The following is a 23,763-nucleotide window of genomic DNA, read 5'->3' as shown; positions in this document are numbered from 1 at the left end:
TGTGCGACTTTTTTACAATTTTGAGCAGCCTCGAAACATGAAATATTGCATCATCACCTTTGAACACCTGTTTGAATTGCGTGACAATGTCTTTCACTATTACGTCACAGTACTGCGTACGTGAGTTTGAGATATTGATATCTATTCTGGTCATTCGTGAAATGGTTGCTTGAGAGTTAGTCGCACATTTAACTGTTTGCTTAGTGCTTGCTAGCTGGACAAAAATTCCGTCTTTATCTAAGTAGTTTGTATTGTAGTGACAGGTTTTAGTGGCGTACCGTGTTGCGTCCCATTTCGACAGCCAGGTGGCTAATTTTACAGAAATACAATTTTGAATAGACGTTTCAGAAGAGTGTTTCTCTTTCGGTCATTACATACAGACGAACGGATTCGGGAATCTTATGTTACAATTTTCCCACGAAGAGATTATGGTTTACCGCTGTAACCAGTAAGATGTTTTGCGCCGTTTCCAAGAATTTTATGATGCAATTTTTTTCCACTGCAACTTTTTTCTAAGTTTTGTGCCAAAAGAAAATAAACTGTATGTTTAATAAGAAAAACATGAGATTCGTCTGCTTTAGATTGGGAAGTGTGTTTGTATTCTTGGCTTGAGCTCTATGATGACCTACAAGTGATTGTTGACGTGTTCTCGCTAAACATTTGCCCCCCTGCATTAGTCCAGCATTATACGCTTAATTGTTGCATGGCCTAGCAACGTTGTGTACTGTTGAGCAAAGCTCCAGCATGCTGGGCAAACAGGTCGCTAAAGTTGACATTTTTCCAATGAAGCGTTTGGAAATATTTGACTTTGTATGTGAATAAATCACATAGCCGAAGTAATGCAGTTTAACATGCATTTTTCAATTGCAAATTTCAATAAAAGTAAATGCTAATACCTTCCTTTTTCAATGCAACAAAGAGTTGCTTTAAACATCCATCTGACATGTCGTTACGTTTCACCCTTTTTTGTACAAAGTGGCTCAATTAAACCATCTTTTTAACTTTTCACCAGAAGTAAAGTTATGGAATGAACTGCAGAAAGTCCGTGCAGAGCGAGCAAAAGCTGAAAAAGATCGACGAGATCTAGTAAAGCACGCAAAGATCACAACCTCAAAAACGAATCAAAAACGCAGCACAGGTGAGTCTTAAGTAAACCAGCATATGTTCATGCAGCAAATGGACTTGTTTGCAGGCTGAGTTTTGCCATATAGTAAGCATTAATTTTATTAGACCAGACCATGACTTTAAAGATATTTAAATCTGTCTTTACTTCGAAGCTGATCGTACTACAGTTCGAACTTGTTAGGCATGTTACGTTTTATATCGAGTTTCAGTGATAGCAGGCTTGCTGAACTCGTTTTAATCTCTGGTGCTTTAGAATTCTCGAGTGAGAGAAGAGCTAAGATGGCTGTGGGGAATACTAGTACAGTATCGCATACAATTCTATATCTTGTATCATTGTATGTAAACAACAAAATGCTGTGATTTTGTGCAGCCTCCAAGAGGAAAGCGATCTGTAAGAAATCATAATTTTAAATTTTACTCTTTTTAGTTGGATTGGCATAAAAGTTTACCAGCACAAAAACTTATCTTTGAGCTAAAGGAGTAAGTAAGATTCTGGCCAAATCGGGTTATGAAAACAGCTTGTAGGTCATCCATTTTTCGTGTTAGTTTGTTTACGGTTGTTTTTACTTGAGGTAACTTTAGACTTGCTGTAGCTGATTTACAGGTGGGTATTTTCAGTAACAAGCTTTTCGTAAATGCGACTGCTTATGGTCTGTTATGGGTCGATAAAATTACTATTGTGAAAAAACATGTTACATGTAATTCATTTAGTTGGTTTTCTTCAACGTTTTGGATCGCTTTCGAGAAAATGTCCGCTGTTGCTTTGCTAAATTTGTCCTCAATTAACTATAAACCGCAGCTGTTTTATATAGCTTTACAAAGGCTTTCTGTTGGATTCATTGAAAGAAGATTGTTCTTTTTTCGCTCATACTTCGTGGTGTTTTTGTATAGGCTACACTATTAAAATTGGCCATCGATTTTTTTGACACATGTGTGTTGTGTTTTCATTGATTTTGCTTTGGATTGTAGCCTATACTGTAATATCCTATAAAATCGAGACGAGATACCATTGAAACGCTGCATTTTCTCAGAGTTGGTTGATGTAGTACTGACAAACAGGCTTTATTCAGCTCGCAAAATCTAGCTTGTTCTAATGGAATAGCTATAATAACTTGTACAAACGGTCCATCAATGTGAAAAGGATGTGGCTTTCACCGCAAGGCGTGTGTGATTGTATTCGTTCAAAAGAAGCACTTGTAAAATGAAAAAAAAAAACTTTTGCGTCTCGACAATGTAAAATATGAAAAAATTGTTTCTTATGGAACGCAAACGTTATGTTAATTTTGCTGAGTCTATAGGGTGCTGATGAGTCTAAAGCAGTGGTTCCCAACCTTTTTGTTGTCACGGACCCCCATAGACAAATTATTAATTCTGCGGACCCCTACCTAAATTTTGCCTGAGTCAATTAACATACTATTGACTATTGTAATAATTTTGCTACTCAACTACTGCACTGTGTCATATTGCATTGCAGCTATGACTCCTGCGGCAAATATCAGATTAAAGAGTTGCTCAAATAAGAAAATGAATGAATTGTTCAAGAAATGTCAGCAGTATTTAAATATTAAGGTGACTCAAAGTGCCATGCCGAAAACTTTTTCGACGTAAGCAAATTTAATGAGAGAAAAGAAAGTAAAAAGATCGCTTTTCGTTTTTTTTTTTTTCAAAATTTATCAACGTAATCACGGACCCCCAAGGGGTGCGCGGACCCCAGGTTGGGAACCACTGGTCTAAAGGGTGCTGATGAGTCTATAGGGTGCTGATGTTCAGTTCTTGTACCGGTTGTGATAAGTTTCAAAGTTATTTATAAGTTTGTAAGAAAGACTTTCAAAAATTGCCATTGTGCTTCGTCTTTTTGAACAGCTTGTAGATTTGTTGATTGTAATAACATACAAACCTCTCTGGCCAACGAAACGCGACCACTTTCGTGTTGTACACTTACTACCAGTTCCATGCCAATGCCCTTCAATCGAGGGTTGCGTCGTCTATTAAAGTTGGACTACCCACGACCTACGAACTGATTTTGCGTCTTTTGTTTGTGAAAAACTCGGAAAGGAAACAGAATAAGAGAAGAGTTGTAGCACGCGCTTGTACATGCCACGGTCAGTGGAAACATTAAGATATGAAATTCGATTCGCTGCCGATCTATTCATATCAAGATTTCTTTTGTGCGACTGTCAATGATACACCGTCGTTATGTCCGCAATTTTTTACAATTATCAAGACATCAAAGTCAGGTGTTTTTCGTTTTTTCAACATATCTTAGGGTTGGTATAAAGCAATATCCTTGTACGAATGCAACTTGCTTTTCGACACACATAAGCAAACCTTATGAACAAGTTATAAATCGTCAACAGTGCCAATATGCTCTGATGATAATCAGCCATTGTTAGCTTTATCGGCCTCTAAATAAAACTTAGTAAAGCTAGAAGTAATATGGTTCTCATTTTGAATTTGCTTCGAAAGCGTTTCAATTACATGCAATCGAATTATACACACATTGACACTTTTCGCGTGATACTGAAAAGGGGTATCATTTCTCTTTCTTTTTATTTCAAATAAAAATACATTTTTCAACTCTGATTAAATTGTGTCCATAATGTATCGCAGTGCGTGACATGTGGAAGAAGAAGTTTTTTGAAGAAAAAAAGAGAACCCTTCCATTGGAAGATATTTGTCGACGACTGCAAGCTGAAGTGGACAGGTAAACGGTGATGTTTTAGTTCTTGGTCTTGCTTTTCGAGCGATGTTTTGATGCCCATTGTGCTATGTTTTTGTCTTATACCCTGACGACAGTTCTCCGTTGGTCTTGAGATAAGTGTGGTTAATTCCAAGCGACTTGTTCGTGTGAGCGATTTGACAAAGTCTTGCGGTTTTTATCAGATGATGTGATTATTATACACTTACAAATTCTTGAGAAATCCTCAGCAAAATTTTGTGCATTACAATAGTGTACTAGTGATGCGAGGTATTCGAATATCCTGATTTGGTTTAGCCTTTTAGTAGCCTGCTTTGTATGTCACATGGTCAACGCCACACTCTTTTTTCTATGAATTGCAGTTCTCATCGACAGCTTGTGTCAGCAATGGAAGGAGTGAAGCCTGCGGGGGACTTTAAAAAGTTTGTGCCCATCCTTCCTCCTGTAGTTCCACCGCCGTCTAATAAAGTGAGTGATTTGTCTCAGCAGTCAAAAAATCAACGGTTATGTTCTCTGCGTGGACGTCGCTATAATATTAATAGCACCTGGACTGGAAGCCAAACGCTAGGCCTCATCTTGGACGGCAAACAATATTGCCATATTGGTGGTTTTAACGCCAACGCTTACAACGTAACACCTTAGGTTTTGGTAGAAATCATGCTGTTGACAAAATGCAATATTATGAAAAGCATTATCAAGATCCGGAAAAAGTTACCTTTTCAAACATGATGTTTGTAGATAGGCTACTGCCCATTGATAAAACAGAGTTTTTTTTAACTATTTACAATGCTGAAAAAATTAAAAAAAACTTTTAAAAAACGTCAATATGGCAACCCTGTTTGCAGTCCAAGATGAGGCCTAGCGTTTGGCTTCCAGTCCAGGTGCTATTTATAGCGACGTCTACGTTCTCTGGATATGTTGCTCGATCTCAGTGATGTTGTGTTGGTTGTCTGCCAGTTAGTTACAACGTTTTTTTTACGTTTTTAACTTCGTAAATCTGATAAAACTTTTAGGGTAGAAAAAAGAGTCTTCGGTCGCTAAGAAAGGTAACTGCAGAGTCATTGATCAAAACTAACCCGTTGCAGAACTAACCTGCAGATTATTGGCTAAATCGTAGTGAGCGTAATAGATCGACGACTAATAAAGGTGTTGTTATATGGAGTGGTGTTTTCTAAATTACGTTTTTTCAGTACTAACGATTAAGAAAAAAATGTGCTTTTTATGCAGTATAAATTTGTATCCTTAGGCTATATTTCAATGTTTAAGCAATAATAAAAACACACCACGTTGCCCTTAGTTTTTGTGATGATCAGAATCGCACCAGAAACAACTTTCATTGATTCAAGCTCCTGCTTAATCCTAGGTAGCCATTGCGTCGGCTATTTTTTTATAAATGGAAATGGAAATCGAAACAAACTCTGTTCTTTACTTACGCTGGCTTCTCAAATAGAAAATAAATAAAAAAAGATGATTTGCTGTCTAGTTTCACTGTTACGGATTTCAACGATTAAAAAAAATTTCAGAAAAAATTATTAATTTAACGCTATTTTTGATTGTACTATAATAACGCCATATTGTATTTAGAAGTAGGACCTGAGACCTCGGCAAATAGGGATAGTATCGTTTGGTAAGCTATAAGATATATTTTTGCATAGTCAATAGAGTGCCACAGGCGCCCTCATGTGGCCGAAATCACCTGAACTTTTTTTCTGGTGTGACATTTCACATATTAAGGCACTTTGCAAAGTTTGATTGAGATTGGACAAAAATTGGATGTGCAGATTGAAAACGAAAGTCTAAACTGAAATACAGTAAAATTAGGGGATTTCCCTAGTTTGAACATCAATTTTTTTGCTATTTCTCATCTCTTTCTCAACATTGAAACAAGGTAAATTCAAGAATTAGGTTAGGAGACCAGTGCCAGTATGTGAAGATCTCAATTGAGGTCAAGCATGACAGCTCCGCGCCTGTTACATTGATTCACCATCTTGCAACATTGAATCAACATAGCTGGCTTGACCTCACTCAGGGTCTTGGAATAATGGCTTTAGTATTTCTTTTTCTGTTGAATCAGTGTTGCAGCGCCCAGGAAAACTTAGTATTAAACCCATGCAAGTTGTGACTGTGAAAGGCAGGTAGCCTACTGTAAGAAAGGGTTATGTTACCTTCGCTTCTTGCAGGAAAGGCTAATAATGTTGCAAAACCTATGGTTGTATTGTTTTTTAGGTTATTCTACTAATGATAATTAATACGGTAGTGCTTTTACAAATCGGTCTGGTTAGTATTACAATAATGAACAGCCAGTCTCAGAATGCTGAGAAACAGTATCTTCTTCTTTCTACTATTCCAACGAAAGATGATCAGAAAATCAAGGGAAGTAAACTGCCAACTTATCATCAAGTGATTTTAGCTTTCTTGCCTTTAAGCAGGAGCTTGAATCTCAAAATCCCACGAAAAGGAAAATCCAAATATCAGTAGATGCAGCAAACGAGACAGTGAAGGACATCTTAACGTTTTACTACAAAGCTAATATTCCAACAATTCATCCAAAAAAACGGCTCAAAAAATTCAATCTTTTCGAGATGAAATGAGTCTTATCTTCAAAATTCAGATCGAATGCTTCCATAGGAGTGATGGAAAGCAATCGGAAAGGATTAAGGAATTTAAAAAGAAACTTCAATTGACCTTTCCTTGACCTGGCCTCGCGATGTAATGAAGAAGATGTCAATTGAGGAAGATAAAGAATTATTGTGGAGCATGCAAACTACCAGAGAGGCGTCAATGGCAGGGAGAGACAATGCTTTGCGTAAAACGTTGAAACGAAAACATTCTAGAAAAGAAGCAGAAGTGCAAAGGAAAGAAAAAGAAATAAAACGGCAAGAGGCTGAATCCAGCAGCAAAAGTAACATTTCGCTTTCTTCTAGCGATGATACCAGTGATGAAGTGACTGCAGTTTACACTGCCGAGCCTTCTACATCCACAGGAAGTAAAAGGAGTCACCGTCGAGTTGTAAAAACCGGTACCGCAATATTTGTACCACACGACATTTTACGATCACCTGGTTTAGTGGCCACAAGTTTACGAAACAGAATAACACCAATTGCATTATCTGCAACACTACACTCGTTAATCAAGAGTTGTTCTGGTGAAACTATTCGCGTAAACTTAAACTACATGACGGCTCAAAGGTATAGAGTTGAAACGATTTTCAATATTTCTGAAGCGGTTAAAAAAGGTTGGGTACCTCCTGAAGTTGGAACCATTCATTGGGATGGTAAAATGATGGAGTCACTAACAAACCCTAATAAGCAAGTTGATAGGCTTCCAATATTACTATCAGGTATTGGAGGCTCAAAACTGCTTGGTGTTCCTTATTTGCCTGCACAAACATCCGATCCAAAAGGAAAGCAAATAGCCAATGCAAGCATGGAATTGTTAAACAATTGGAACTGTAGGCCTACTGCATGTCTTGCTGCAATGGTGTTTGACACCACAAGTAGCAATACGGGCCACAAAACTGCGGCCTGTATCCAAATACAAGATCATCTTGGAAAAGGCCTACTTTGGGCAGCATGCAGGCATCATATTGGGGAGATAATACTGACGCATGTTTGGGAAGAACTCAAAATAGAAAGCAGCAGTGGACCCAACATTTCATCTCAATAGGCATTTTCTTTACATGGATCCTTTTTTATAATGCATGAAACCTCATATTTTTACGCATTTTTCATAAATTGTTGAACATATACAATTGACACATGGTCTGTACGATTGTAAATTAGTAAGTAAGTTCACCAGAAAGTGTTCGAAGTTCAAATACTCCGTAACTGAGAAGAAATGTCTGAGTTTTGATGATCTAGAGAGGATTTTACTATTGAAATTGTGCAAATTTACCTTTAAAAACTTTAAACTTAATCTGCACGTCCAAATTTTATCAAAACTTATTAAAATTTCTCACATATGCTTTTTTTACCAAGTGTCACATATAAAAAAAAGTTCAAGTGTATCGGACGAAATTTTAATTTTTGAGGGGCGCCTGTGGCACCCTAATAGTCAATTAGCAGAGGTGGGCAAAGTTACTTTCAAAAGTAACTGAGTTACAGTTACAGTTACTTGGCCAAAATAGTAACTGAGTTACCGTTACAGTTACCGATTTCAAAAATGTAACTAGTTACAGTTACTAGTTACAGTTACTAGTTACAGTTACTAGTTACAGTTACTAGTTACAGTTACTAGTTACAGTTACTAGTTACAGTTACTAGTTACAGTTACTAGTTACAGTTACTAGTTACAGTTACTAGTTACAGTTACTAGTTACAGTTACTAGTTACAGTTACTAGTTACAGTTACTAGTTACAGTTACTAGTTACAGTTACTAGTTACAGTTACTAGTTACAGTTACTAGTTACAGTTACTAGTTACAGTTACTAGTTACAGTTACTAGTTACAGTTACTAGTTACAGTTACTAGTTACAGTTACTAGTTACAGTTACTAGTTACAGTTACTAGTTACAGTTACTAGTTACAGTTACTAGTTACAGTTACTAGTTACAGTTACTAGTTACAGTTACTAGTTACAGTTACTAGTTACAGTTACTAGTTACAGTTACTAGTTACAGTTACTAGTTACAGTTACTAGTTACAGTTACTAGTTACAGTTACTAGTTACAGTTACTAGTTACAGTTACTAGTTACAGTTACTAGTTACAGTTACTAGTTACAGTTACTAGTTACAGTTACTAGTTACAGTTACTAGTTACAGTTACTAGTTACAGTTACTAGTTACAGTTACTAGTTACAGTTACTAGTTACAGTTACTAGTTACAGTTACTAGTTACAGTTACTAGTTACAGTTACTAGTTACAGTTACTAGTTACAGTTACTAGTTACAGTTACTAGTTACAGTTACTAGTTACAGTTACTAGTTACAGTTACTAGTTACAGTTACTAGTTACAGTTACTAGTTACAGTTACTAGTTACAGTTACTAGTTACAGTTACTAGTTACAGTTACTAGTTACAGTTACTAGTTACAGTTACTAGTTACAGTTACTAGTTACAGTTACTAGTTACAGTTACTAGTTACAGTTACTAGTTACAGTTACTAGTTACAGTTACTAGTTACAGTTACTAGTTACAGTTACTAGTTACAGTTACTAGTTACAGTTACTAGTTACAGTTACTAGTTACAGTTACTAGTTACAGTTACTAGTTACAGTTACTAGTTACAGTTACTAGTTACAGTTACTAGTTACAGTTACTAGTTACAGTTACTAGTTACAGTTACTAGTTACAGTTACTAGTTACAGTTACTAGTTACAGTTACTAGTTACAGTTACTAGTTACAGTTACTAGTTACAGTTACTAGTTACAGTTACTAGTTACAGTTACTAGTTACAGTTACTAGTTACAGTTACTAGTTACAGTTACTAGTTACAGTTACTAGTTACAGTTACTAGTTACAGTTACTAGTTACAGTTACTAGTTACAGTTACTAGTTACAGTTACTAGTTACAGTTACTAGTTACAGTTACTAGTTACAGTTACTAGTTACAGTTACTAGTTACAGTTACTAGTTACAGTTACTAGTTACAGTTACTAGTTACAGTTACTAGTTACAGTTACTAGTTACAGTTACTAGTTACAGTTACTAGTTACAGTTACTAGTTACAGTTGGTCACAGCGGTAAACCATAATCTCTTCGTGGGAAAATTTTAACATAAAGTTCCCGAATCCGTTCGTCTGAATATAATGACCGAAGAAACACACACTTGAACTTCTTTTCAAACAGTGTATTTCTGTAAAATTAGCCCGCGGCTATCGAAATGGCTGGTGCAACGCCTTACACCTCAAAACTGTCACTACGATACAGATTACTTGGATAAAAGACGGAGAATGTGTCCAGTTAGCACGCACCAAATAAACCAGTTAAATGTGCGACCGACTTCCAACAAACAACTTCGAGAATGAATCAGAAAAATTTGTGATAACTCAAAGGCACAATGTTTAAACCGGTTTCAACAGGTTTGACACGAGTCTTACGGACGATGGTGCAATTTTGGCTCATGTTTTAGGAATTTCCATGACGTAATATTCAGTAGACCCGAACGGTTTCTACATGACGTTTGACCAGGCGAACAACCGTCTGGAACATAGCGGCCCCTACTTATGACAATCTGACATGGCATAACTAAAAAAGAATTGACGACAATTGTGAGCCAATGAATAAAAACACATGATACACAAATTGTTTGAATCACTCACGTTTAAGTTAATACGCAAATACAAAGGGCATGCAAAGAATGAACAGCAATAAGAATAAACACGACGATACATGAAATTGGTACCATAGGTAGTAGGTACACGCAAAAAATGATGCTATATACAATGGTTGCGATAATAACCGACTGTTCTGGGCTCAGACAAGTGTCGGCCACCGCAGACAAAACCAGGCTCAAACCCTAACACTTAGGTGTTCTTTACGGGGGCGAGGCACGAAATATCCCTCAACACATAGTCTACTTTCACTTTCCCCGTACTCTCATCATAGTTGCAGACGGCAACTTTAGCTCTACGAACCACAGGCTTCCCTTTCCTAATTTGTGGAACTACCTCATGCACCCTCCCAAGTTGATACTTCCCACGTTTACCAATGTCCTGGAGAGAACCTACCACTACAAGTTGACCAGGCTCCAAATTCTCGGCCATTTTCAGCCATTTTTTCCGGCCCTGAAGACCTGGCAAGTAAAAATCGATCCATTTACTCCAAAACTGCTGAGAAAGTGACAAATTGAACCGATAATCCCTTCTTAATTGGTCACGATCATGTGGTTGCCCAACAGCACAGTATGGGTCTAAGTATGGGGTCAAAAGTGAGGCAGGGGTGATGACAGTAAAATCCCTAGGGTCGTCACTCAAAGGTACCAAAGGGCGTTCATTCACGATCCGAACGGCACTGCCTGTGTACGTAAGCAGTTCAATATAATTGGGCTTACGAATTGAAAAGTCCAAAATGTGAAAAAATGCGATTTTAAATTGTTTAACCATTGCCTCCCAGGCGCCACCTTGCGCCGAAGCATCACTAAACCCATGCAATTGATATGAAACAATATCATCCGGACTGCACACACCAGAGTTTGCAAAATACCATCTCGGTAACGAAAAATCCTTAAGCAGGTCCAAAGAGCGAAGCCACGACTCCCACTCTTTAACAAAGCTATCAGGGACCTCGGTGTCCCAATCAAACTTGTCTATCGCCAATTGCTGAAGTATAAGGCGTGCTTTTAGAAAAAATGGCGCTCCAAAGCCTAGCGGATCAAAATTTTGTCCAAGCTGACTGAGCATACTTCGGCGCGTGTGTTTAGCTAAGGGCTTTAAGGAACATGCGATACGCATCTCGTCAGACTCGGTTTGCCACACACAACCCAATGTCTTCGCTGATGGCAAAGTCATATTTTCAGTCTGAAAGTCAATGTCACGAATCAAAGGTGAAAGCATCTCATTATCCAAATTTGACAAGACAATCATAGCCTCCTTGTTAGCACTCCACTTACCAAGTTTAAACCCACGGCTATCAAACAAAGCAATTGATTCATGAGTGATTTGCTGAGCTTCCTCTAAGCTATCAGCCGAAAATATAAAATCATCCATGTACATATTATTTGCAATATTGCAGAGAGTCAATTCACCAGCACTGCTGGGATTCTGCTCGATCATTTTCTTTATAGCCAAGCAAGCGATATACGGGCTACTCTTTATTCCCCAAGGGTGTACACAAAAACGAAATGGTACCATCCTACCATTTTCAAGGTCATCATCTTCAAACCACAATATACGAAACAAATCCCTTTGCGACTCAGGTAACTTTATTTGAAAGAAGCATTTAGTCACATCAGCCATGAGACCAAATCTACCAAGCCGAAATCTAGCCAATACATCTACCAGAGGGTTTAACAAGTCAGGACCCGAAAACATTACATCATTAACACAAGTTCCTCGGAATTCAGACTTGCCATCGTAAACAATGCGCTTTTTTAATTGTGACGTAACAAAGTACGGTAAATACCATTCAAATCCCTTGACATTTCCTGCTTCACCAGTACGCTCAATATAGCCATTTGATTTAAGATCTTTCATGGTGTCAGTAAGGAAATCACGAAGTTCAGGTTGTTTTAAAGCTTTCTTTCTTAAAGCAGCAGCTCTATCTGACGCCAACACAAAATTGTTAGGTAGATCAATATCTTCCTTCAACGGAACAGGTATCTCAAATCGACCATCTTTCAACTCAATATTCGGTTCGACAAGTTCTCTAGCCAAAATATCATTGCGAGACAATTCACAGGTTTCATTTTGCAAAGTCAAATCCTGAATGACTTTATTCAGGTCTGCTATTTCCATATCACGAGACTCAATTTTACGCTGAAAGCCAGAGATGACATCCGACTCTGAAGACGTCTGCACTCTGCACACTTTAGCAACGCTTTCATCTAAGGGTGACTTACCACCACAAGCCAACCAACCGAGAGGAGTGAGTAAAGCATGCGGTTCACTACGATTTTCACCAACACGTTCTTCTTTTGCCCACATCAAATAAGCGTTGTCGTTGCCAATCAGTACATCTACAGTACTACAATCATTCAAATGAAACATATTCACGTCATGAAAATGACGGAAACCATTTAAATCTTGTTTATGCGGTAAAGTTTTAACATCATCAGCCCAAGCTGGGTTAACCACCGAAGTTATATCACAAAACAGTTCATCTGTCTCTAACGACTGGATGTTGAGTTTGACAAGGTCAGCACAAGTAGCTTTCTGACCAGCCAGGGTATCCATTTTAAACGACGCTTTATCGTACGGTTTAAGATCAAGTTCACACACCAAGTCACTCGAAACAAACGTCAACTGCGAACCAGGATCATGCTGACAATACACCAACTTCGATTTGCCAGTCATTGGATTCAAAACACGAGCAGCAGTAACGCGGTTAAAGGCTGCTTTAACATTTCCAATCTTAACATTACGCACAGGAACTCTGGCACGAGCATCATCTTTCCCAACCGAATCCAGAGAATCACGTGACGTCACATAAAAATCATGCAGAAGAAAATAGTGTTTCCTATCGTTGTTAGGCCCACACTTACGACAGTTATTTGCATGAACGCAATCCCTAACCATATGCTGGCGCAAACAATTCAAGCATTTGCCAGCTTTCACAATGACATCTCTCCGATCTTTAGGTGTCAAGCGCAAAAACTCTTTACAATTAGACAAAAAATGATATTCAACTTGACCACGTGACGAACAACAAATGCATGCCGGTAGGTTTTTACGTCTGGCTTCACCACCGCGCGGTGCGCCAACAACAGTCGAGTACTGCGAACTCCCTGACATCACATCATCGTGGGGTTTCACGGACGTCTGCCTAACCGGACATGAAGGCAATTTTCCTTTGCCAAACTTTTTAAAATGCTGCGACTCACCAGAATCGCCCATTAGCATAATGCTAAAATCAGTCGACTTGCGCGTTTCCTCCCGTACTACAAATTCAAACAAACTCTGAAAAGTAGGCTCATCAGTGCCACCATACTGATCACCTAAAAAGTCAAGATAACGCTGCTTAGCGTCAAACGGGAGTCGCTTAGCCAAATCCAAAACAAAACGTCCTTCCAATTTGTCACGCTGACCATAAGCTTGCGCGTAAAGCAAACACTGCGATAATTCATCTTTAAACTCTTTCAGATCACTGGAAGAGGTCGAAGTCAATTTGCTACCATAGCGATACTTTCTAATTTCCGGTTCTGCAAAAAGACCTCCACGAACCCCAAAACGCTGGGATAAGCGAGCTAACGACATTTCTATCCTGTCTTCCTCTGACAAGCCAGGGGTGTCAGAAACCAAATTAGCAATCGTTTGCGCAGCTGTTCTAACACAAGCTGCTTGTAACAAAGTTAAACGAGTCCCCTTAAAGGGCGAAGCTGCCATTAAGGCCGTAACACGATTTTTAAAGAAGATAAATGGCATATTATTACCATCGTAACCAATCAAGGCCGCCTTATCGAAAAACGTCCTACTATTTTGGTATTCAAAAAAGCAATCCTGCTGTTGAGAACTCGATTTAGCGGGAGAAGACAAGCTATATCCCTTAAGGGGCTGAGTGGGCTCAGTCACATGCACAGCCCGATCACGATCCTTACACACGTTAAAATCAGGAGACGCAATACGCCTCTCACAACCACCCAAATTACGTGTAGCTGGGCGATCAAAACCTAGCGGCGCAGAAAACTGTGAAGAGGGCAAAGCATTACTACTAATGGCGGCCCCGTGACCTGTACGCTCTGGGGGAGGAGTTCGGTTGTAATTCGCAGACCTTGGCTCTACAGCATTCGGAAGACCCTTAGCCGCGGCCCCGAGACCTCCTGAAACAGCTGGAAAACGTGTGGATTGCCCTGGTCCACTCACAGGTTGAACGGGCGTTTGGAAAAGGTTATGTAAATTAAACTGCGATTGATGTTCATTTCTGGAATGCCTAGAAGAGCCCTTCTTAGAGCTACGCCGAGAGCCCACCTCTGATCGATATTCAGCTAAAACTACCTCTTTACGTTGTTCAGCCCTCAACTGAGCGTCTTTGAGTGCGAACTCAGCAGCTCTCGCTTCGGCTCTCGCGGCGGCCTCAGCTGCTCTCGCTTCGGCCTCAGCTCTCGCGGCAGCCTCAGCTCGAATGGCCTCAGCTCTCGCGGCAGCCTCAGCAGCTCTCGCTTCGGCCTCAGCTTGTATCTGGAGCTCCTCTCGTCTTAGCTGCAGGTTAATTTGTGCCACTATCCGAGACGAAGTCATAGACATCCTAGTGCTTACATTTGAGGCTCTATCCTCAGGATGTATGTCAGCATCCAACATATCTGAGAACTCACTTTCTTTTTGTTCAAAGTTATTTTTTAACGAGTTAAATTCGGGGTCTACCCTATCACGAAGTTCTGCCAAGATCGCAGAGTTAAAGATTTTAGTCAAAAGAGCATGGAAATGCCGTAATTCCTCTTCTAAAGTAGATAACTTAGATCTAAAAATTAACAGTTCCTGCTTATCACTCAAAGAACCTAGGGCTACAGAAAGTTTTCCAATTTGAGTCAAAATATCCCTTCTAAGATGCCGGGCCTCTCGAACTGACTTAGCCTCATCGTTAATGGGTCTCTCCCCAGAATGGCCTGCCCGACCGCAAAGAACATCATCAGGCTTAAACTCAGTCGAGTCTACGGCGGTCGAGTCCTTGTCGCCACCGAGTGTAGACATATTAAATGTTGGGGCTAAATTTAACAATTAAAAAAATTAAGTTACACAAACACACAAAATTATTAGGCTACAGTAGTTATAAAAAACTTAACTGCAAAGACAGTAAAAATACAAAAAAGAATTTAAATGCACGATACCGTAGCTGTACGAGTATGAAGTCCTAAAGTCCACAAAACTTGCTTGGATTCTTCCACTTGAATCTACAAGCACAGATGGATTGTCTTTTAATCTTCTTTCTTGCCAATGATTGTCAAAGTTATTTTTCTTCTGTACCAAACTGAGAAGAAATGTCTTTACTTTTCTTTGCTTCTGTAAGAGTGTAGACTACCAACCAACAAATCTTCTTTTATTATTTCTTGTACTTCTAATTAGTTCTTCTGCACTAGCTGACAACAAACACGTCGTTTATTTTTATGCCTTCAAGTGCTTCTTGGCCTACCAGCTAACAAATTCGTCGTTTATTTTTCTTGCTATAATTTCTTCTTGACCTACCAACTGACAAGAACTCGTCTTTTATTTTTATGGTCACAGCGGTAAACCATAATCTCTTCGTGGGAAAATTTTAACATAAAGTTCCCGAATCCGTTCGTCTGTATATAATGACCGAAGAAACACACACTTGAACTTCTTTTCAAACAGTGTATTTCTGTAAAATTAGCCCGCGGCTATCGAAATGGCTGGTGCAACGCCTTACACCTCAAAACTGTCACTACGATACAGATTACTTGGATAAAAGACGGAGAATTTGTCCAGTTAGCAAGCACCAAATAAACCAGTTAAATGTGCGACCGACTTCCAACAAACAACTTCGAGAATGAATCAGAAAAATTTGTGATAACTCAAAGGCACAATGTTTAAACCGGTTTCAACAGGTTTGACACTAGTCTTACGGACGATGGTGCAATTTTGGCTCATGTTTTAGGAATTTCCATGACGTAATATTCAGTAGACCCGAACGGTTTCTACATGACGTTTGACCAGGCGAACAACCGTCTGGAACAACGGTAGGCACTTTAACATTACCCACTGGTCGAAGAGGTACGCAATCATGCGTGACATGTTCATTCGCGATTCAGCTGATTTCAGTCATGTGACTCGTGACGTGATATTCTGATCGAAAAATTTTGATACAAGGAAATTTAACTGAATGCTTCACCACAACCACCGTTGCCTAATGGTTAGGGCAGAGGAGTATAGTAATTTCGATTTCGTGGGTTCGATTCCCACCCTCTGCTAATGCTATTTTTTCTTCTGCAACTGAACTGAGTGCAAAAAGGATCTTAATGGTAGCCACTTTAACAAGTCGAAATTGTGACTAAAACACAAATATTGATTGAACATGTCACGCATGATTGCGTACCTCTTCGACCAGTGGGTAATGTTAAAGTGCCTACCTGGAACAACAGTTACTAGTTACAGTTACTAGTTACAGTTACTAGTTACAGTTACTAGTTACAGTTACTAGTTACAGTTACTAGTTACAGTTACTAGTTACAGTTACTAGTTACAGTTACTAGTTACAGTTACTAGTTACAGTTACTAGTTACAGTTACTAGTTACAGTTACTAGTTACAGTTACTAGTTACAGTTACTAGTTACAGTTACTAGTTACAGTTACTAGTTACAGTTACTAGTTACAGTTACTAGTTACAGTTACTAGTTACAGTTACTAGTTACAGTTACTAGTTACAGTTACTAGTTACAGTTACTAGTTACAGTTACTAGTTACAGTTACTAGTTACAGTTACTAGTTACAGTTACTAGTTACAGTTACTAGTTACAGTTACTAGTTACAGTTACTAGTTACAGTTACTAGTTACAGTTACTAGTTACAGTTACTAGTTACAGTTACTAGTTACAGTTACTAGTTACAGTTACTAGTTACAGTTACTAGTTACAGTTACTAGTTACAGTTACTAGTTACAGTTACTAGTTACAGTTACTAGTTACAGTTACTAGTTACAGTTACTAGTTACAGTTACTAGTTACAGTTACTAGTTACAGTTACTAGTTACAGTTACTAGTTACAGTTACTAGTTACAGTTACTAGTTACAGTTACTAGTTACAGTTACTAGTTACAGTTACTAGTTACTTTCAGTTACTCATAAATCTCAACATAAACGCTGTAATCCAAATTTAAACAAACAATTATTTGCGGGAGGCGCATCCATTCTCCTCAACATTTATTAGATGTATCACGCACCCTGTGGTGCAAATTCTTTTCTAGTTACGCAGTTGCCTTTTCCTAATGTAGTTTGTTTTCCGTTTGTCTGTTTTCCACACTATTGCTTATAATCGTTGCGTGTTTCTTGATGCTTATAGTCAGTTAGTTATAGTTACTTTCAAAAAGTTTAAATTTATTACAATTTATACATATTTTCAGATTCCTGATGAGGGCTTAAGTTAAGCCGAAAACGTTTGACTGTTAAACTACTTGTAAATATGTAAACTATATTGTTGTAATGCTCAACCCTGTGGTATTGTTGTGTTTTGCCTGTCTTTGGTACAAAAAAGAAAACTCTCTTCCGAAACTATATTCTCTTTAAATTCTCGAAACAAAGGAAATAATTTGTTTTCCCTGCTATGACTCGAAGTTACTTAGACATCGACTTCCAATTTTGAATCGAGAAAACAATGATGTAATAAGGTTGCGAACAGTGAACGTAACACCGAGACTCCGGGTCCTAAATACTCCAAAAATACGACTCCTGTACACCTCTGGCAGCTATACGACAAGCATGAACTGAGCTATCAAGTGTTGCCAAACACTTTTGCTAAACATTGCATAGAAAGTCACATATTGATCAATCACCAAAAGCAATTAATTTAACCAAATCAGTTCTCAAAAAGCGCTAAAAAAGAGCCAAATCGCCAAACCATAAATATGAAGCCAAACGTCTTAAAAAATCGTCAGATTTCTGGATTTTGGCGATGAATTTGCCAATATGGCAATTCTGCTCCATAAGATCACAAAACAAGAGCGCCGTGCATGGGCAGTGCTGCTCCGATACAGCTGCGAGAAGAATGCATTATTGAGCAACGCGTAGCAAACACGCATAAAGCATGACACAAACATGTGCAGAGTATAATGGACGGCAATTAGAAACATAAATTTCAATACAAAAGTAACTTGTAACTGTAACTGTTGAAAAAGTGCTAAAATAGGAACTAGTTACCGCGTTTCGTTACTTTTGGAAAATAGTAACGAAGTTACCGTTACAGTTACTCAAAAAGTAACTAGTTACAGTAACTAGTTACTTTTGTAACTAGTTAACTGCCCACCTCTGTCAATTAGTCATCGTAGCAACGTAATCTGCTCCAACAACTGGCTCGCTTTGAAAACAACAATGTTTCATCACTACACATAAAATTTACCAAACCCCTTAGATAGGGTTTCATCACTAATTGTACTGTTGCATATTTATCCAAACGTAACAAAAGTCTTAATTGATTTGTAGCAATAACAGAATAACCTTTTTTGTTCTAACTATGTGACAATACTGTATCAGCTTGCAAAAGCTGCATTCTTTAAGACCTCAAGGCCAAATCTGTTCGTCAAATGTAAGCTACGTGTTTTGCCAACTAAAACTGTGTGACATTTTTGCTATTTTAATCTTTGTTTGCAATCGTATGTGTCGTTGTTATAAATCGTTTTAAAGAAAAGGTAGTTTGATTGAAACACGCGCAAATAAAATGACTTGATATGAATAGTTGTCTTTTTGACATTTCATTGCTAATACCGTGTATTGTTCAAATACAGAACAACAACACAATACTGGCTACCAGGCTGCAGCACGACATGGATAATTTAAGGAGAAGAATAGAAGATGCCAAAATAAAACTGACTGGAGAAATCAAAGTAAAATGTTTATTCTTACATCTAAACGCACCATGCATGTGATACCGTACTAGCTTTGTTAAGTACATGCCATGTTTATGTCAGAATTAGCATTGAAAGTGGAATGATGATTTTTGTTGAGAAACATCAAACTTTTTTTCGGAGATTGATGGTTTTTTTCAAAAAAATAATTATTTTGCTAAACGATTTTAGACTGTTTTCAACAGCCCTATTTGCGTAATATGGTAATATGACTGCGTATAATATGATTTTGTTTTTCTGCAATTGTTGGTGTAAACATGTAACCTAATCTAACTATGTAAACAAGAATTGTCCTCAAACTTAGGCTGATTGAGGTTATTAGCTCATTCTGATTCCCAAAATTTCATTAAACCTGGTCTTGCACTTTAAAGATTTAAAGAATTTACTCTGTCATGCTTGTTACAACTAGCAGTTCAAAGTTTTCACTCATGGTCGAAGTGCAATAATTGCCTTTGATCTTCTTTCATCGAGTAGCCCTTTACCCAAGGTAGTTGAAAACAAAAACAAAGCTGTTGGTACTAATAAACCAAGTTGTTAAAAATGATGATAAACAGCAAGTTCCAAAACTCATTATTACGAATGTTATTTCATTCTAGTTACGCCACCAAGCGGAACAAGATGTAAAGACCATGCGGCAAGAATTGCTGGCTAAAAAGATACGAGCCCACGTTGCTTACAGGGAGATATCACGAGCTCATCCTTTCTCGGTGACGATGAAAACATAATAGGCTATCTGTCGCACTACTTCTCTCCGTTTTCACTTGATCAATGCTCTCCGGCGAACTCTAGCAAATTCCTAAAGGCTGTATCAAACATTCCTCATTGGAGTGCTCAGAAGAGCTTCAAAATGAATCTGAAAATTATACCCCCAGTGTTCATTTTAACCTTGTTTTAAGTTCACAAAAAAATTAAAGAAATGTTTGTGATATTGTTTTGTGGTATTGTACATCAATTATTCAATAGTGTAAGAAATGTAGACTAACTAACTTTTTTAACTGCGGTACGCTATTGATCATGAATACTTATTGTTAGCCTACGTTGTATAGCCTATTCCTTCGACGTCAAAGTGCTTCATGCTTTGGTTTGGTAGTAATAAAAAAGATCTTAGCTTTACTTTATTTTTGGTAATATAGCATACCTGTTACATTATTGTCACATCTGTAATGTTATAAGCTATCATATTTAAATATACATGGACTTTAACCGCCTAAGTTAGTCTACGCAAGTAGCACTGTGACATTATGCTATCAACGGCTATAGCTCATTTTCTGCAATACTTTAATACAACTTCAACTTTTGTATAGTCTTTCTTTGTTGTAAAAATAACAACACATTCAAGCCACTTGAGTAGGCTATTTAGCCTTGGCTACACGCCTTGCAGTTAGAAGAATGCCTGTAGACACTTCTAGACAGGGTTGCTATTTTGATACTTTCTATCTATAACGTCAAAACATGCTGAGAGTTATTGAAAATGTTCCATAACTGATTATCATGTTCTATTTTAGACTCATTTTGACAAGATACAATAGGTTACACTGCAATCACAAATGCAACACAACAGAAAGCAGCGAAAGGACATGCAGTCATCATGTCAGCTGTTTTGATTATTTTAGCATGTCATTTTGCCTTGCTTTGACACAGCGGATCATCGCGTCGGAGCGGTGTTAACCCACACCCTTTCGAACGTGGCGCAGATGCTTTTACCACGCGGCCGACACAGATATCTAAAGAAGGGGATACGAAGGCTCTCAGTGCTTACCTTATTCTTACGACACTACCAGGCTGTAGTTTGTAGAACGCTAATTTTTTTTTAATTGCAGAAAGTTTTGTAGTGCAGTGCAACTGGTACAGTCAGCTGCAGAAGACAGTTCAATTTATTTTTCATTGCGGGCGCAAACATGTAGAAAATGATAAAGTAAACACACGAAATTGGCACCCACTAAAGAAAAAGATGACAAAACCGAAAGGTTTAAAAACTTTAAAATGTGCATCGATAAAACACTGTTTGGAAAACACCATCTCAAACATGCACAGCCACTAAACCTAGAAAAAAACTTTTATTTCGTCGGTTATAAAAATAGACCTACAATCAACATTTGTAGATGTTATAAGGGCAATAGACCTTTCCCGCAGTCAACTAATGAAGCGTAACGTGTAAAACAAACCACTTCACGAACTGAAATCATAGTAGGCTAGTGAAGCACAGTTTTTGAACGATTTGGTTGTTGTTTTGATCGAATAATCGCTCATTTTAGTCGTACATTTTGTACTAAAAGTACTTTTTTGACTGATTATTACAATTAAATTATCTATTTAAAAAAAATGAATTTACTACAGGGCCGTAGCTCATGGGTCTAACCCAGGGGTTCCCAACCTTTCTACGATCTCGTACCACTTGGACGCTCTGTACTGCCAAGTGTACCACTTCTTGCAGAACAACTAATTTGATCGAATCATATTGTATTCAGGAGAATAATATTGGCGTACTAAAATAACACTAAAACACCACAACTAAATTTAATGAGATTTTTGTTTTTATTTACTGTCCATCAATTGGTCGATCCCCGGTGTAAATTTGCTAACAGCGCATCGAAAGTCAATTCCGGGCGCGCCTAGTCGGTTTCGATTTTTTGACTTGATGTTGACCATGACTGAAAATCCCTGCTCGCATTCCCACGTAGAAGGGAAAATCAGTAGCTGTGGAACAGCATGGAAAGCTAGCGTTGAATATGAAGAGGCTATACTGAGCCAGATGTTTATTGGAGAACATTCCTTGTAACTGTTATTGAACATTTTATTCCGATCTATTTTTAGCTTACAACTAGCATTATTCAAAGCTATTTTAAGCTTAAGCTATAAAACAGTAGATGATATCTATCAAGAGCAATCATTTGACATAGTTAGCGCCCACTGTCCCACAGCGTTATAGGCCTACCACTTTTCAAAGCAACTGTGCTCCTTGTTGACAATTTACATGACCTGTATTTTGAAGAGATCGTAATGATACGAAAAAACAAGAATAGCTACGTAACAATAAGAATAGGCTTCGGGAAATTTTTTTTGTTAACAAAATCAGATAAACGAAATATAAAGTTGTTAATCCACGTTTTTGTAAAAAAAAAACGGAAGCTACCCACGTACCACCTGAAAAACCTTCGCGTACCACTAGTGGTACGCAGTGGCGTAGCCAAGGGGGGGGGGGGGGGGGTTGGGGGTTACAACCCCCCCTTTGGCACGTGTGTGACGTCACGATATTGAGAATGATGCTTTCAGTCTAAAAAAAATTGCCTAATTTTAAACAAAATTGCATTAAAAGAGCGAGTTTTGCCAATACCAAACATTCAAACATCTCAGCCAGGAATTAGCAACAAGAATACACAGAGACTTAGCTTTATTTCCGAAAAATGCCGAAGAAAACATGATCTTATCCTTTTGCTATGCTACCAGACAGCACAATTTTACAGGAATATTCGTACCCACATTTTTGTTGAAAATGCTCTCAGAATGCACCAAATTCAAAGTAATTATTCAAAATTTTCTGGGGGGGGCCCCCACACCCCCCGCCGCTGGGTGGTCAAAACCCCCCTTTAAAAATTCCTGGCTACGCTACTGGTGGTACGCGTACCACAGGTTGGGAACCCCTGGTCTAACCAGTGCTGTATTCGTAAAAAAAGCACAGGGTATACTGTCTCAGATTTGATAAAATGATAAATAGCCTACACAACTTGCAAAATACTAATCTTTATTCTACCATAACATGAATTATCAAAATTGGACGACAGGTAGCCTACAAAATTGTTTATTTTTTATGAATAGGCCTACATTCCAACAGTGCCGGTCTTACGGTATTTCGGGCCCTGTGCGGAATATGCTTTGCGGGCCCCAATGACAATGATCCAATTCAGTAGTGTAGCTAGGTACTTTGAAATGGGAGGGGGGTTGGTTTGATGGTCGGCGGGTGAAGCCTGACAGCGTGTTCGCCGAAGGCGACACCCAGCGGCGGGAGGTCTGGGGGGCCTCCCCCAGAAAAATTTGAAAAATTACTTTGAATTTGGTGCATTCTGAGAGCATGTTCAACAAAAATTTGGGTATGAATATTACTGTAAAATGGTGCTGTCCGGGGGCATAGCAACATGATGTTTTCTTTGGCATTTTTCGGAAATAAAGCTATGTCTCTATGTTGAGTCTGGATGCAACCTATTTCAGTCAGATAAGTTAAATCTGGTGTGTTTGCCGTGAGACTTAATTTGTCCGCCGAGATAGCTGCTCAGACTGGACACGTTTGTCCGCTGTCAACAAAATCGAATTTCGACCTATTTCGTCCCCTGAAAAGATCAAGAGAAATTTTGAAATGTTGCGGCAACATCGATCAGCGACTTCGTCTCTGCTGTTTTTTTTCTCGATCTTTTCAGAGTACGAAATGTTCAGGGGACGAAATAGGTTGCACCCGTTGAGTCTCTATGTTTTCTTGTAGCTAATTCCTTTGTTGAATTTTTCCATTGGAAATGACAAAAATTACTGCATTTTCTGAGTAAATTGCGGGCCCCCAAATTTGCGGGCGCTGTGCGATCGCACGGTTTGCACATCCCAAAGACCGGCACTGATTCCAAACAGCCTGCCGAGTCGAATCTACATCTTTATCCTGTTTACAAATTTGGGATTTACAGTAGTAGGCTATCCTTAGCTGATCGGTAGTTTGGCAGCCAGGATCTTACACATTTTTAGCAGTAAATTGAGCCACAGGTGGTCCATTGCAATTAAGTTTAGTAAACAT

The 23,763-nt window shown here is 38.4% G+C and overlaps 1 protein-coding gene across 3 annotated transcripts in view; it reads left to right on the top strand.

The window, feature by feature from the left end:
• Positions 1-20,309, top strand: part of LOC145782516 (uncharacterized) — a 28,891-nt gene extending 8,582 nt beyond the window's left edge. Inside the window, exons 10-15 of one of the 3 annotated variants that reach the window (XM_082594318.1) lie at positions 1,016-1,138; positions 3,736-3,829; positions 4,186-4,291; positions 4,837-4,869; positions 18,870-18,968; positions 19,586-20,309. In XM_082594318.1, the coding sequence (XP_082450444.1) occupies positions 1,016-1,138; positions 3,736-3,829; positions 4,186-4,291; positions 4,837-4,869; positions 18,870-18,968; positions 19,586-19,714 (584 nt within the window). In that variant the 3' untranslated portion in view covers positions 19,715-20,309. Of the gene's footprint in view, positions 1-1,012; positions 1,139-3,735; positions 3,830-4,185; positions 4,292-4,836; positions 4,870-18,869; positions 18,969-19,585 lie in introns of all 3 variants that reach the window. The other 2 variants (XM_082594317.1, XM_082594319.1) reach the window with 2 other exon arrangements.
• The last annotated feature ends 3,454 nt before the right edge of the window (positions 20,310-23,763 follow it).

Source organism: Aplidium turbinatum, chromosome 13, assembly GCF_918807975.1.
Source record: "Aplidium turbinatum chromosome 13, kaAplTurb1.1, whole genome shotgun sequence".
Taxonomy (NCBI): Eukaryota; Metazoa; Chordata; class Ascidiacea; order Aplousobranchia; family Polyclinidae; genus Aplidium; species Aplidium turbinatum.
This window is presented reverse-complemented; position numbering and strand designations above follow the sequence as displayed.